The following is a 15529-nucleotide window of genomic DNA, read 5'->3' as shown; positions in this document are numbered from 1 at the left end:
AAGTGTTATTACTTGATAGCTATTTGAAAAGATTTTTAAAAATCACTGGAGTAATAAAGCTGAAAGGGAACTCAAATCAATAACCTCAATAATTTATTGAATCCTATTGTGTGTCAGATACTGTGCTAAGTGTTGGGATATAAAAAAAGTAAAAAAACCAACCCAACAGTCCCTGGTCTTAAGGATCTCAAAGTCTGAAGAAACCACACAAATCACTGTGTACAAATGAGACAAAAATACTGGGGAAATGGTGGTAGGTAGTCTCAGAGAGAAGGCACTAGAATTGTTTCTTACCCAAGGTAAGATTCTAGCTGAGACTTAAAGGAAACCAGGGAAACCAGGAGATGGAGATAAGGAAAGAGAGCAATTTGGGGATGGACAATAACCTGTGAAAATGCCGGCACTAGGAAATAGAGTGTCTTGTGATTGGAAAAACAAGGAGGGAAAACTTAAGAGATCATCTAGTCATGGGGCCAGCTGGGTGGCTCAGTGGATTGAGAGCCAGGCCTAGAGATGGGAGGTAGGTCCTGGGTTCAAATGTAGCCTCAAATACTTCCTAGCTATGTGACCCTGGGCAAGTCACTTAACCCCCATTGCCTAGCCCTTACTACTCTTCTGCCTTGGAATCAATACACAATATTGATTCTAGGAAAGAAGATAAGAGTTAAAAAAAAAAAGATCATGTAGTCACACAGTGACACTGAATGCAGTGATGCCCAGAGTATATGTAATCTGCCCAGAGTTGCAAAGCTAGTAAGAATGATTTACAATTAGTGGCATTTATACTTTTTAGAACATCTATTTTTTAGGCAGGACAGAGGAGCTAAGGGAAATGGGAAAGAAATTGTTTCTGAGCCTATGAGCTTGTTCCTGAGTTGTGCCTATTGAGAAGGAAGGAAAAAATACTCTCTGAAATTCAAAAGACTCAACTTTGAAGGAAGGTTGTAAAAAAGGGGCTTCATGCTGTTAGAGAATTTCAAGTTATGCATAGGCTAAAAGAGTAAGAGGAAACCAGCTGTGAACCCATCCTCAGACTCATTGCAGCAACAACAAACATGTAAGGAGTGTCAGGGGAGGGCTAGCCAGGAGAGGACCATCACTTGTCACACACATCTGAAGACCAAATTCTTGCTGGGGATTTTAAGCAAAGATGAGTACACTGAAAAACCGAATCAAAGTGAGAGAGAATATAACATCTTTTTCTGCTCACTTAAATCATTATTTCATAGTATACATGGGGATTCACAGAAACCTATGAAGTTATGAAAATAACAAGTGATACATATAAATACGTATACATATTGAAAACTCTTACCTTTTGTCTCAGAATCAATACTGTGTATTGTTTCTAAAGCAGAAGAGCAGTAAAGGCTAGTAGGCAATGGGGGTTAAGTGACTTGCCCAGGGTCACAGCTAGGAAGTGTCTGAGGCCAGATTTGAACCTAGGACCTCTCGTCTCTAGACCTGACTCTCAATCCACTGAACCACCCAGCTGCCCTGTAAATGATATTTTGATAAAAAAAAATATAAATACACACCCAAGCCCTCTCCCTCTGGTTATATTTCAGTTCAAGAGATTTGAAACTCATTTTGTAAAGGATCTGATGACATGATATTAAAAAAAAAGGAAAACAATGACTGCTTTTAATCTAGGTGAGTTATCATTTAGTTAATCGGGCTCTTGATTTGTTTTTCACTCACTAATTCTCTTCTAGTTGAGAATTTCTATTTTGAAACAAAATAGATTCACAAATAAGAAAAAAAGGAATAGTTAGGTGGGGGGTAGGAGTCAATTTAATGACTTAAATAAGATCTAAATCTTACCTAATAAGGATAGAGTCAAAATAAAAGAAAAATGAGATTTAAATATTATTTGGAATCTAATGCCTCAATGACAGTTATAAAAATCCTAATTTTGATAACTCAATCAGCCAGGTAGTATATTTTTTAAACCCTTACCTTTCATTTTAGAATCAATACTGTGTGTTAGTTTTAAGGCAGAAGAATGGGCCTAGGCAATGGAGGTTAAGTGACTTGCCCAGAGTCACATAACTAGGAAGTTTCTGAATCCAAATTTGAAACCAGTACTTCCTATCTCTAGACCTGGCTTTCAATCCATGAAGCCACCTAGCTTCCCCCTCCCACAAAATATTTTTAAGTGCCTACTATATGCTAATAAATCAAATATATTTCTTTAATTATTAAACATATAAAATAAGGAGGATATTGAATTTTAAATTAGAATTAAAATTAGAATTTATTTACAGCCAGAAGGGATGTTACAGAGGACACTGAGCCCAACTCCCTCATTTTGAAGAAAAAGAAACCGAGGAATTGATAGGTTAAGCCCAAGGTCACAGGATTAATAAGCACCTAAGGATTTGAATTCAGGTTGCATTCTCGTTTTCAAATCTAAGGACTCCATGCCTATCTTTTTTCCTTATTGCTCTGAGGTGAAATCATCTTCTGGCAGTACAGAAGGAAAATGGCCATATTTTTCATTTGAATGACTCAGAGAGTGCTGATTATGACAGCAGAAGACCTGAGTGTGAGTCCCAGATCTCCCACTTCTGTGGCAGTACCATCTTGTTTGAGTCCTTGATGATAACACTCATATCACCTACCTCAGGTGACAGAGGTGAGAAAATGGTTTTGGCAAGAATGCTTTTATGCAAATGCAAATAGTCATTTTTATCGTTTATTGAAAAACATGTTTACAAAGAAGACACCAAAAAACTTTGAAACAAAGAAGAAGTTTGAATATCTATCAAAGGCTAAAATATCTTAAAGCAGAAAGCCCCGAAAGAATAACTACAATGTATAAATCCCCATAGCATAAGACCCAAGGTCTTGGCCTCTGTAGATTAATTACTGTATCTACAGTGAATTCTCTTGAAATGGAGATACAACTGGCTATCTATGTGAGAAACAGAGAAGCCCAGCACTCAGGATCTTCCTATCATTGCTTAATAACCATTGTCATCACAATGGAATGGGTTTCCAAGACACAATTATTTACAAAATCAGTGATTGGAGTTTGAAGGGTGTAAGGGTGGGGGGCAGGGAAGATTTGCAACTCTGAGATGAGGACTGAAAGAGGAGGAGTGGCAAATGCTATATGAACAAGAATACCCATTACAAGTAATAGCAAGGGGTCATCCAGCCTTTCCTTGAAGACCTCTAAGAAGGAGGAATCCCTCTGCCTATGGGGCAGCCCGCTCCACTTTTGGATGGGTCTAAAACTGGAATAGGCTGCATATTTACAATTCAAATATCAGGTCATGGTGACTCTCGTTGAAAGCAGAATTGTTTCAAATTTCTTGGTAAACATGAGTGAAGGAGGGTATTTTCTCTACAGAGCATGTGATCACTAAATAAGGCATCCTGATAAAATCTTACTTCCCTTAGTTTTGCAAGGAAGACATCAGAATCTTCCATGGGCAGTGCAAAGGAGGAGAAGAGAATAAGGCTCTGGCTTAGCATTTTCAGAATTAGTGAGCCCAATGTATTCATGAACACAGATTTTTATAGAGCTTCCTGAACAAAAAGCAATATTTACTCTCTTAATATACTTAATTCCTTTACCTTTTACATTCCTCTATTACTATAGTGTTCTTATTCACGATTAGTTATCTTTTATGATAATGATTTTTTTTTCTGGGGAAAAAAAAAAGAAGCTGATTATAGAAATAGACTGACTTACTTAAAAAATTTTGGTATGTGTTCCAGGTGATTTTCTTCCATGTATCGCCTTCGGGATCTTTGGAGTTCTTCTACTCTTAGCTTTTCAGCAGCTGCTGCTTCTAAATTTCCTTCTTCCAAAAACCTAAGTACAGAATAGTTAACCTTTCAGAAAATATACCACAGTAGGCAGGAATAAAACCATTTAATCCAGAGCATAAAAGTAGTTATTGTTGTCACTGAATAGAAAGCATTGCTGAATTCTAATTTATTATTATACTCTTTGTGGTTGTTCAGTAATTTCAGTGATGTTCAATACTTTGTGACCCCATTTAGAATTTTATTGACAAAAATGGTTTGCCATTTCCCTCTCCAGCTCATTTTACAGATGAGGAAACAGAGGCAAATGAGGTAAGTGACTTGTCCAGGATCACAAAGCTAATAAGTACCTGGGGTCATATTTGAACTCAGGATGAGTCTTCCTGACTTCAGGCCTGGCACTCTATCCACTGTGCCATCTAACTATCTCATAAGTCTTTATAATTTCTTCATTGCTATTAATATGAGATATCACATGATGACAGTCTCCCATACCCACATACCCCTAATCCCTATTAGTACAGGGTCAGTGCTACTGGGCACTTTTAATTGGGTCTTGTCTCATCATCTCCATGCCAAGAGAGAAAAAAGTGGAACTTCTACAGGTAATACAAAATACTGTAAAGCTCAGCACTCCTTGGTGATGTCTCAAAACTCCTGAGATATAAAATAAACAAGTAATTCCTTCTTACAGAATCTAAATTCCACCTAGTAAAAATTTTTTTCCTCCTTTATCTTTGTCCTAAATGGAACCAGGAAAGAGCATGCTTAGTCTTTAGAATTTTAGCAACCAGGAATATATACACCTCCACTTAAGGATTAAGTGTGGGGGAGGAAGGTCTATGATCCATGTGTGCTAGCAAGTGACAAATCAGAAACAAAATGACTCCATAGGCTGTCCAAAGCCAAGTTTAAGTCACCATTGATTCATGTGAGACACAGGAAGTGATGTAAAGAACTGCCTTTATATTACACATCACTTCCTGTGAGAGGGATTTTGGCAGTGGAACTTGACTTGTAGTTGGAGCATGGGACCTCAGACTGCTTCCCTGAGATGACCACATGGTGAGTGTTAAGGCTGACTTTTCCTTGGCTCTTTCTGGAGGCACTAGCCTCCAAGAAAGCCATTCATCTTGAAGGAGACCCCGTGGCTGGAAGTCAAGCTAGATTTAATCTTCTGGAAAGGCCCCTTGGCTGAGGCCACTGAACTACCCCGGCTCAGACCAGGCCGGAGCATATCTTCTTCCCTTTATCTCTCTCTCTCCCCCTCATTCTTAATTTCTTCCTTTTATTGTAAATAAACCACCATAAAATTCCATCCTGACTTGAGTATTTAATTGGAATTTAGAATTTAAATCCCTGGTGACCACAAAAAAAAAATTCAGTCTCAACCCTAAAATTTACCCTTAACAGTCCAATGTAGAAGAGTAAAAGGAAGATTAAATTTGGTGATGGAAGATCTGGGTCCAAATCCTACCATTCACATTACCTGTGTGACCTTAGGTAGGGAATTTAACTTCTCTTGGCCTTAGTTTCTCCATTTATAAAATGAAGTGGTTGGACTAGACCTAAATTTCATATAGGTTGAAATATATAATCCTATAATCAAATAAGCAATTAAATTATCAATCTATTCTTTTCCTCTTCCAGTTATTGAATAGGGCCATTTTATTACACATTACCCATATATAAATAGTAGGCAATTATTTGCACTACAAATACAGTCTTGCTTCACAAAAATAATCACTACAAGGTTTCTTTATATAACTAGTTTCCCTGTGCATTTGTATTTGTTTCAGGATCAACTACTTTAATGGAGGTTAAAAAACTGAAGTCAATTAAAAGGTAATTAGAAACAAAGTATCTCAAAGTAAAACAAGTTTTGGCTAATTTTATGTAAATTCATGGGGTGAGATGATTTGATTTCTCAAAACTGGACTGTCCCATAATTTTCTAAGAGTATTACTGAGTGCAAAATTCCACCTGAGCAGAATTACATTAATGAGGGTAGGAAACAGGAATGTTTTGGTCCTTAATAGGCTCTTCTATCTGCTTTAGGATTCCAGAAATTTAAAAAGGTGGGGAATTTTGGATGACCTGATATAAAAAACAAACAAACAAATGAAAACTCTTTTAGGAAGCATTAAAAAAAATTGTTATCTCGTGAATATTGTTGAAGGATGCAAGATCACAAGGCAGTCTTCTCTTTGTTCTTATCAAAGTGCACTTATTAATATGAGGTTGTACTCAGCACCCACAAGTCCCATTATAGGGCAAGATAGCCAGCTGTTCTCCACTGAGGACTGACCAAAAGGAAATGAGCTTAAAGTGCATCAGGAAATATTTCTGTATCAAAGTGAAGATTTGGATGACTGCCAAAGGTTTTTAGACACTATAGCGGATTAATAAGGAATAATGTAGAACTGTTTATAAAAAAAAAAACTATAGCAATCTTCTACCCACTGATGGAGGTTTAAAGTTATCAAAATAAAGAAATCCTATTGGATCCTTTTTATTTCTATTAATTTTATGTGAAAAAAAAAAGAATTGATAGAAGATGGGACACTTTTTTTTTACCTTTGGATTATATGACAAAGAATAAGTTCTATAAAAATGAAAAAGTAGCAAGAAATGTAGAAACCATCAATGAGAGGATTTTTAAAATTCTAAAATGATGGACAAAAATAAGGCAAAGTCTGTATAAATATATTAGGAAGGGAAAATATGGGCATAAAATTGAGAGAATGAAAAAAATTCTAATGGTGATATTAAAGATATTAAAATTCCAAAAATGAGGTCAAAGTATAAGTTCATAATACAAATAAAGAAAGTAAAGGGCAGGTAGATGGCACATTAGTTAGAATGCCGAGACTAAGGTCAGGAAGACTCATCTTCCTGATTTCAAATCTGCCCATATACACTTATCAACTGTGTGACTGTCAAGTCACTTAATTCTGTTTGCCTGAGTTTCCTCATCTGTAAAATGAGATAGAGAAGGAAATGGTAAACCACTCTAGTATCTTTGCCACGGAAACCCTAAAAGGGGTCACAAAAAGCCAGGCATGACTAAAAACCAGCCGAACAACAACAAAAAGGAAGTTACTGATAAATGTAGTTAACAGGTTTAGGGAAGCAGTTACTCAGGTGGACATGAATGAAATTGCCTAGAAATGAAATTGTCTAGAAAGAGTAGTTATGGATTATGAAACCTCCAACAAGAAAATAAAGACATTAGTGGCATTTAGTGACTTAATTGATTCAGCTGATTGAAGGCAAGGACTTCAGAAAAGAAGAGAAGATTCAAGAAAAGTTGAAGGAATGGTTTCTGATGACAGACTTGGGATTTCTGTATTACAGCTTAACATATCAGAATGATATGCTCCTGGCTAGGGGTGGCACTAACTTAAGATGTTAAGCATGTATTTTCTAGGAGTCTTGCAAATCTAATCAAATGGGCTTTAAATTCAGAGAATGGGGTGGAAGAAAATTTCCTTTGTCTAACTACTGAGCTACACAGTATAAAGAGTAGCTGTAAGATAGGAAGAATAGCTCTGAACATACCCCAAATTTAAACAAGTCAATATCTAAGAAAAGAGCAAACAATGAATCCCATGGATTCAGTTATCCATATACATAAACACACAAAATAGCAACAAACTATTTGTACAAAAATATTTATAACAGTTCTTTTTGTAATGACAAAGAATTAGAAATTGAAGGGTTGCCTCTCAATTAGGGAATGGCTGACCAAGTTGTAGTATATGATTATAATGGAATACTATTGTGCTATAAGAAATGATGAGCAGGAGAATTTCAGAAAAACCTAGAAAGACTTACATGAACTGATATAAAGTGAAGTGAACAGAACCAGGAGAACATTGTACACAGTAACAGGAATATTGAATAATGGACAACCGTGAATGTCTTAACTATGCTCAGCAATACAATGAGCCAAGAAAATTCTAAAGGGCACATTCTAAAAAGAAAGAATTGATGGAATCTGAATGCAAATGGAAGCATATTATTTTCACCTTATTTTCTTCATTTTTATGTCCTTCTACAACATCGTGATGAACACAGAAATACATTTTTTATGATAGCACATGTATAACCTATATAAAATCATTACTGTTTCAAGTAGAAGAGAAAGGAGGGATGGAGGGAGAGAATTTGGAAATCAAAATGTGAGAAAATGAATGCCTAAAATTGTTTTTAAATGTAATTGGAAAAAAATAAAATATGACTTAGAAGAAAACAGATAAAAAGCAAAGGGAAGTAGAAAGCCAAACACAAGGAGAAAAATTTGAATGTATAGAGATCAATGAGATATGATGGTCTAGGACTCATGAGGAATATATGGGAAAGGTATATTTTGCTCAAAAAGAATGGCAAATATAAAAGCAGTTCAGGGTGGCATAGGTATTAAGAAGATATATTTATGTGATGAAATTTAGAACAAATGGTGAGAATCATAGAGGAGAACATTTGGGCAAAGATGAACAAATAGAAGCAGAAATAAGAGCAATATTGTCAGCAATGCATACTTCTGGTTCCTGGGGAAGGGGGAAGATAATAGATGAGGTATTTGGAAAATAAATCATAAGCAAAGAAGTGGATAGATGATATAGAAGTGAAGGGAGACTTTGGTTATTTGAAACACTTTCTTTGCAGAAAGTGAAATAGTGATTTCTTGAATTGACTTGTTAAGAATTTCATCCTTCAAACGGTGAAGAAAGTATTCTGTTTTAGAGCTAGTTCTCAGTAACAAGGATGCAATGGTGGCAGAGGTGAAAATGAGAGGAACTTTGTGAGGAAGTAACTAGTACATCTTCAAATTTGTGACCAAAAAGGAGAAGGAAGCAAGGAATAGATTAAAATTCATCCTAAATTAGTGGAAAATAATAGATTTCTAAGCGTTCAGAGAAAGGCTAGGTAGGATCATGTGTCCTAGAATTCTAGAGGGGAGGTCTGACTTGGGTAGATGAGAAGCTCTATGATATTCTGCAGAAAAATTTTCATGAGGAAGCAAAGGAAGGGAGGAAGGCAAGATGGAAGGCAGGAAGGAGGGAAGGAAGGAAGCTTTTATCAAGTGCCAAGCACCATACTAAGTGTCTTACAAATACTATATTACCTCATTTGATTCTCACAACCCTGAGGTGTTATTATCCCCCCCAGTTTTATGGTTGAAAAAACTGAGGCAAACAGAAGTTCAGTGACTCGCTCAGGATCACATAGTTTCTGAGGCTGGATTTGAACTCAGTTCCTTTTTCACTCCAGAGCTAACACTCAATCTATTGTGGCACCTAACTGTTTAAAGATACTTATATAGCCAGGAACTCATAACTGAACTTAGATAATAGAAAGATATGTATAGAAGATGGACACAAGAGTAGGTAGTTGAGGCTAAAACTGTGGTATGGTTCTCTTAAGAATAGTGCTTTGAGTACTAAAACTTACAATGAACTGAGGTCGTGATAAAAGTGAAAGACAACAAAAAGAGGTTGGTCTTTTTTTTCCTTTTCTTTTTTTAAAGTTATATTGGTAAAAAGAGATGATTAATAAGGGCTAGGAAGTAGTGCTCATCTAAGTGATATGGATAAGAAGTGACTATGAAAAACAGATAGAGTTGATTATTTCTACTTTGCTTCCATTATTCTACCAAGGAGAATGTCATTTGAACTTGAAATGACTGGGAAAAAAATTGATAACCAAGATAAATTTGGAGATAATACCTATCATCTATCTAATGCTTACTAGATAGTATTTACTCTCTACCAGGTATTGTGCCAAGCACTACTTTTTATTATTATCTCTTTTGATTCTAATGATAATCTAAGGAGATAGGTGCTATTATTACCTTCAACTTACAAATAAGGAAATTGAGGCAAACAGAGGTTAAGTGGCTTGCTCATAGTCACTTGCACTTGCACATAGCCAGAATTTTTCTGAGGCTGGAAGAAAGTGCTTGTCTTTGATGAGTTAAACCTATCTGGGCCAGAAGAACCATGTCCTAGGGTTTGCAGAATTTTCAAATATTATCACTGTTACTGCTTTGGAAATATGATCATGAATGAAGGAAAGATTGAAGGATTGGGGAAGGAAAAGGTCATGACTATTAGAAGGAAGAGGAAGAGGAGAAGATGACGATGATGATAGTGAAATCTGGAATCTATAAATTACTGGTTTATGGCAAAATTCTAAAACTTAATACTGAAATGACTGTTAGTGAACATATAGAAAAGGAAGCAGTGATCATAAGGAGCTACTTAATTCTTGGCTTCACCAAGCACAGGTTCGGTCAGATTAATGCCATCTTTTTTTTATACAAGGTTACAAAATTTGTAGATAAGGGGGTGATATATATATGCATATATATGTACATATAGGTATAATTTACCTGAAAATTAGCAAAGCATTTGACAAATTTTCTGTTATTTATTCTTATGGATAAGATAGAAATATATGGGTGAGACAATAGTACAGTTAGGTGGATGATGAACTGGGTGAATTAGTGAACTGGGATGGGAGTTCCTAGAGGAGTAGCACCAGGACCTAGCCTTGGCACTGGGCTGCTTCACATATTAATCAGTGACTTGGATAATGGAATAGATGACACACTTAACATATTTAGAGTTGACACAAAGCTGGGAAAGATAGTTAATACACCAGATAACACTCAGGATCTGAAAATATCTTGACAAGCTAGAGCACTGTACTGAATCTATAAATATGGCTCTATATATTATATATAGATAATAAAGATCATCTAAAGAGTAGTGTTGGTGAAAGTGTGGCACACATGTAGAGCTGGCACTCAGGGAACTGCTCCATTCACCCTCTTCCCAGTGCCTGAGGACATTTTTTGCATGCTCCACCCCTCCATGCAGCCCCCAAAGCAAGCACTTTCTCCCTCTGCTCTCTAGGATAATGGGAGGCGGGGGAAGCTCACAGGAAGTTCCAAGTTGTAGTTTGGACAGCCAAACTTGAAAACATTCACCAACGTTGTTATATAGATATATATCTGTAGATAATATTTAATAAGGATATATGTTCTGTATTAGCATTAGGTTAAAAAATTCAACTTCACAAGTCCAATAGGAGGGGAGGTTTGATTAACCAATAACTCAAAAGAAAAAGATCTGAGGGTTTTAGTAATTACAAGCTTGATATGAGCCAGAGTGGGATAGCAGTCAAAAATGCAAACATGATCTTAGGCTGTATTAGGAATGGCTAGGATCAAGGAGGTAACTGTCCTACTTTACTCTGCCCTAATCAAACTATGTTTGCAATAGAGTTCACTCTTGGGTTCTACATTGCATGAAGAACACTGCTAAATTGGAAGGCAACTCAGAAAAAGACAATGAACACACAGAAGAGCCATGGGGTCACTTCCTGTGGGCATTAGTTGTGGAAACTATGGATGTTTAATTTGGAGAAGAGAAGTATAAGAGGGGATGTTCTTCAAGTATTTGAAGGGTTATCATCACTTGTTCTGCTAAAGGCAGAACCATAATCAAACATGCAGAAGAGCTCTACAAAAGTAGGATGAGCTGCCTGAAGAAATCTTGGCTTTTCCTTTGCATTAGGTCTTCAAGAAAGGATGAGTGACTATATTTTATAGATACTACAGAGGGAGACTTTTGATTGACTTAGTTTTAATGTCCTTTCTCTGATTCTCTAACTCTGAATCCCAAGTCCCTTCCACTTTATGATGCTTTTTCTCTTTGCTCATTTGATATAAAAAATACATGAACAAACAAACAAAAAAAAAGAGAAATAAAAAAAATGGAATTCCTGTGGATATTTTTGCAAGTTAGACAAACCAAAACTCAGCATATTACAACAGAGATCTTTCTGTTTTTCATGTGTGTAATGTCTTGCACATAGGAAGCATTCAAAAAATATTTGCTGAGTCAGTCAAGGCAACAGAATGGATTGGCAACCTCTGGAGATTGTACAATGATTTTTATAAAAATCATTTAAAAAATTTAACACACTTGCCTTTGATCTGGCCGGAATCGAGCATCTGTTGGAGGAAGGAGATCTTTCAGAACGGGATCTAATTCATTGAGTTCTATTGCGAACCTTGTAAAGCCATAGTAGAGTTCATAATTGGTTGGCATGGAACCTGAAAAAAGTTCAACAAAATAAAATATTGCTGAGATATATTAAGAAAAAGACATGCATGAAAAGAAAAGAAAAAGACAACATGCTCATGTCATTCATAAACAATTGCTACTGAGTAAACCACTTTATATAACCATGAACATATTGGATTGTAGTCACGAAGAGGAAGGGACTTGAGAGCCTATTTAGTTCAATCTATGAACTTCCTCACTAAAGGACAATCAGTCAATTTTCCTTCTGGATCAGGAGTCTAAATCTGTGCCTGTAATTCCTCTCCTTTTTTTTCTTTTTCTTTCTTCCTAGTTCTGTTCTTTGGAAGTAAGTGGAACAGGTTGAGTTTCTCTTCTGTGTGAAAGGCTTTCAAATAACTGAATTCAGCTATCATGGTACTTCTAAATATTCATCTTCAGGTTCAATGTATTCCTTTCCTTCAATGAATCCTTGATTAAAAGAGTTTCAAGCCCTTTCACTGTCCTATGAGTATTGCTTTGGAGCTTGTCAAAGCTTTCCAGCTTGTCAAAGTTCTTCCTAATATGGTACCCAGAAGTAACAACAAACTCCATTTTGGTTTCATCTAGGTAAAATACTTTAGAGCTTTCCCTAGTTGATTACCTTCAATTTGATTATCTCTGTATTTTATTTGTAATTAGTTGTTTGCATGCTATCTCCCCCATTGGACTGAAACTTCCTTCAGGACCGGCACTGTTTTTAACTTTGTATTCTTAGCACTTAGCCCAGGGTCTGACACATTGTTTGTGCTTAGTAAATGTCAGTTAACTTTACTTGACACACCTTATTCTGGACATAGTGATTAATTTGGTCAAGACCTGTGAGATTGTGAGTCTTTTTAAATCCACTTAGGGAACTCTATTTTGTAATTTCATAGTGACTATCATAAAATGAAGATTTTCAAATGAATTATTAATAGATTTATAAAGATCTAGATTTGCTTATACACTGCTTTAATATACATTGGCTAAACCATCCCATCATGTTTCATTTAAAATTCAATGTGTTTAAAAAATGCTAATATAATTAGTTTTTTTTTTTGGGGGGGGTTGTTTGATGGTATTAGAGGTAAGCAAAGAGCATGGTAATCCATGAGCTCTGTGTTGATACTTTAACTACCTTACCAACAGGAAATGTAAAGCTTACTAAAGGCTTTCAAGAAACTCCAAGCCAGTTTTAAAATTGCTCAAAATGATAAACTAGGTTATGGATTCATGGTGGCAAAATAAGTAACAAATATTTATTTTACTGGTAATTGATATCAGCACTATATGATTGAATTACTCAGATTCTACAAGAGTAATAAAATTGTTTATGGTAATTAAATTTAACAGAACTGTTAGCAGTGTTGGGATGACGAAGGATAAAGTAGCTTGGCGCGCCAATTAGAGAAGCATGACTTTTGCTGTATTCTTGAAATGAAAAGTCCATTTATCATAATAAGACCATATATTTATATAGTCTTTAAGGCTTGCAAAGTATTTTATATACATTATCCCATTTGATTCTCACTATAAACCTGTGAGGTAAGTGCTAGTATTATTTCCATTTTACAGATGAGGAATTAAGGCTCAGAGAGATTGTGATTTGTCCTAGGTAGCAAGGTAGATAGAGCACTTGTCCCAGACTCAAGAAGATCTGGGTTCAAATCCAGCCTCAGACACTTAATAGCTTTGTGGCTTTGGGAAACTCATTTAATCTCTCCCTGTCTCAGTTTCCGTAGCTGTAAAATGGGGATATAATAGCACCTACTGCCTAGAGTTGCTGTGAGGGTCAATTGATAAAATATTTTAAAATTAATGCAAAATATTTATGGAAGTTATAAAATGTATCTGTCATCTTGACATTGGTAATAGTTCTATTAAATTTAACTGTATGGGTTTGTTTAACAATTTAAGTAATTTTTAAATTGGCAATGTAGTTTCTTGAGAATCATTAGTAAGCTTTCATTTCCTGTTGGTAAGATAGCACAATAGCCACAATGCCTGATACAGAGTTAATGCTTAATAAATAACCGTTTCCCTTCTTCCAATGATTATGCCAAAAGTAAGTGAATAAGACATGAGTATTGCTGACTCCAAGTCTAGCACTCTCTCAACTATGTCCTACTAATTTCCCATTTTATGAAACTACAATATATGAAGAAAGGGCTTAGAATAACACAGATTTTTAGTTATCTAAATCATATTATTTGGAAGTTTTCTGGGAGAGATCTTTTAGTAAATTACTGCTATATTATCAGTAAGAGGAATTAAGAGGATATCTTTTCTAATAGCATGCTAAATGCCAGTGGGGGTCATAAAACTCTACTGACTATGTCCACCACTACAGTTTTATTATTTATTTTCAGCTGAGGAGCATGGCAATCTTTTTACTCTTCCATGGTTCACTTCCTATCATCCTTTCCTCACAATAGGTTTCAAATCTTTCATTTACTCAAATGAACTACACCACTCTCTCCAAGAAGAACCATTCTCTCCTCAGACATTATTAAAACAACAACAACAACAACAAAATAAGGTCTCTTTTCATCCCTACTCCACATCTCAAAACCCTTCAATAACATCATCTCTTCTTTATTCCTCTGTTATGGTCTTAGAGGAAAAGGTACTTTGTGTCCTTCCAAGGCCAAACCCCCTGATTTGTATCCTTAATCCCATTCTTCTCCATCTTTCCTTAGAGGTTGTTTCTTCAATTGTCCTCTCTTTAATCTCCAGTATTTATTTACTGGTTTCTGGTCTGTTCCTTTACTTGACCCTGCCATCTCTTTAAGCTATTATCTAATATCTCTCCTCCTTTCCACAGCCAAACTCCCTAAAAATTCTATCTATAATTTGATCTACATATAATGTATATTCACTGCTTCCACTTTTCTCACCTCACTTTTCAACCCTTTTAAAGGGACAGTTATTATTTATTAAGAAGAAATATATATATTCATTTAAGAACATTCAGGAATGAAAAGGGAAAAGAAACATGGTGGAAAGCATTTGGCTGAAGAGTAACAGAGTTAGAAACAAAAGGGATTTTGACACCACTCTATATTGGTGACCACCTTGACAGAGAAAATGGACAAGTATCAGGAAACTGAATATAAGCCTGACATGGATACAGTCATCTGATATTTCACATCTCATGCTCTAAATGGGATAGCTAAACATAGTTTCATTTGGATTAAAAGGATCGGTTCATCTTTCAAAATAAAGATGAATTAATGAATATAATTTCTATTTAAGACTTGGTTCTTACCAGCAAAGAAAAACTAGTTGTCCAAGAAGAAATTATAAGAACCACTGGGGTGAGATAACTATTCAATTTTAGAATTTTCATTTAAGGAGAGGAAAATTGGACATAGATCTTCTGCTACAATTTATAGATGACAGATTTATAAGAAAAAGTTTTATTGATGCTTTTTTGTATCACAGTAATTTCTGGAAATATTCCATTCCTCTGGCTTATATTGTTATAAGAAGGAAAAGAAATGAAGGAGAAACACCCAACACAGTGACCAACTTTGACACTGCAAACAACATGCTATTTCACAGTTTCTTTTCCTTTCTACTTATGCTATTTCACAGACATGTAATAAGGAAATTAGCATATAAACCAAAGC

General features: G+C 35.5%; 1 protein-coding gene across 25 annotated transcripts in view; it reads right to left on the bottom strand.

Moving 5' to 3' along the window:
- The window catches only part of OSBPL6 (oxysterol binding protein like 6), a 280006-nt gene that overhangs the window by 8161 nt on the left and 256316 nt on the right, over positions 1–15529 (bottom strand). For all 25 annotated transcript variants that reach the window (XM_056794053.1, XM_056794044.1, XM_056794056.1 and 22 more), the window contains 2 exons: positions 11782–11908; positions 3704–3826 (listed from right to left, as the gene is read on the bottom strand). In XM_056794053.1, the coding sequence (XP_056650031.1) occupies positions 3704–3826; positions 11782–11908 (250 nt within the window). The remainder of the gene's footprint in view (positions 1–3703; positions 3827–11781; positions 11909–15529) is intronic.

This window comes from Monodelphis domestica, chromosome 4 (assembly GCF_027887165.1).
Source record: "Monodelphis domestica isolate mMonDom1 chromosome 4, mMonDom1.pri, whole genome shotgun sequence".
NCBI lineage: Eukaryota > Metazoa > Chordata > Mammalia > Didelphimorphia > Didelphidae > Monodelphis > Monodelphis domestica.
Note: the sequence above shows the minus strand (reverse complement) of the source record. Positions and strands in the feature narration are given on the sequence as shown.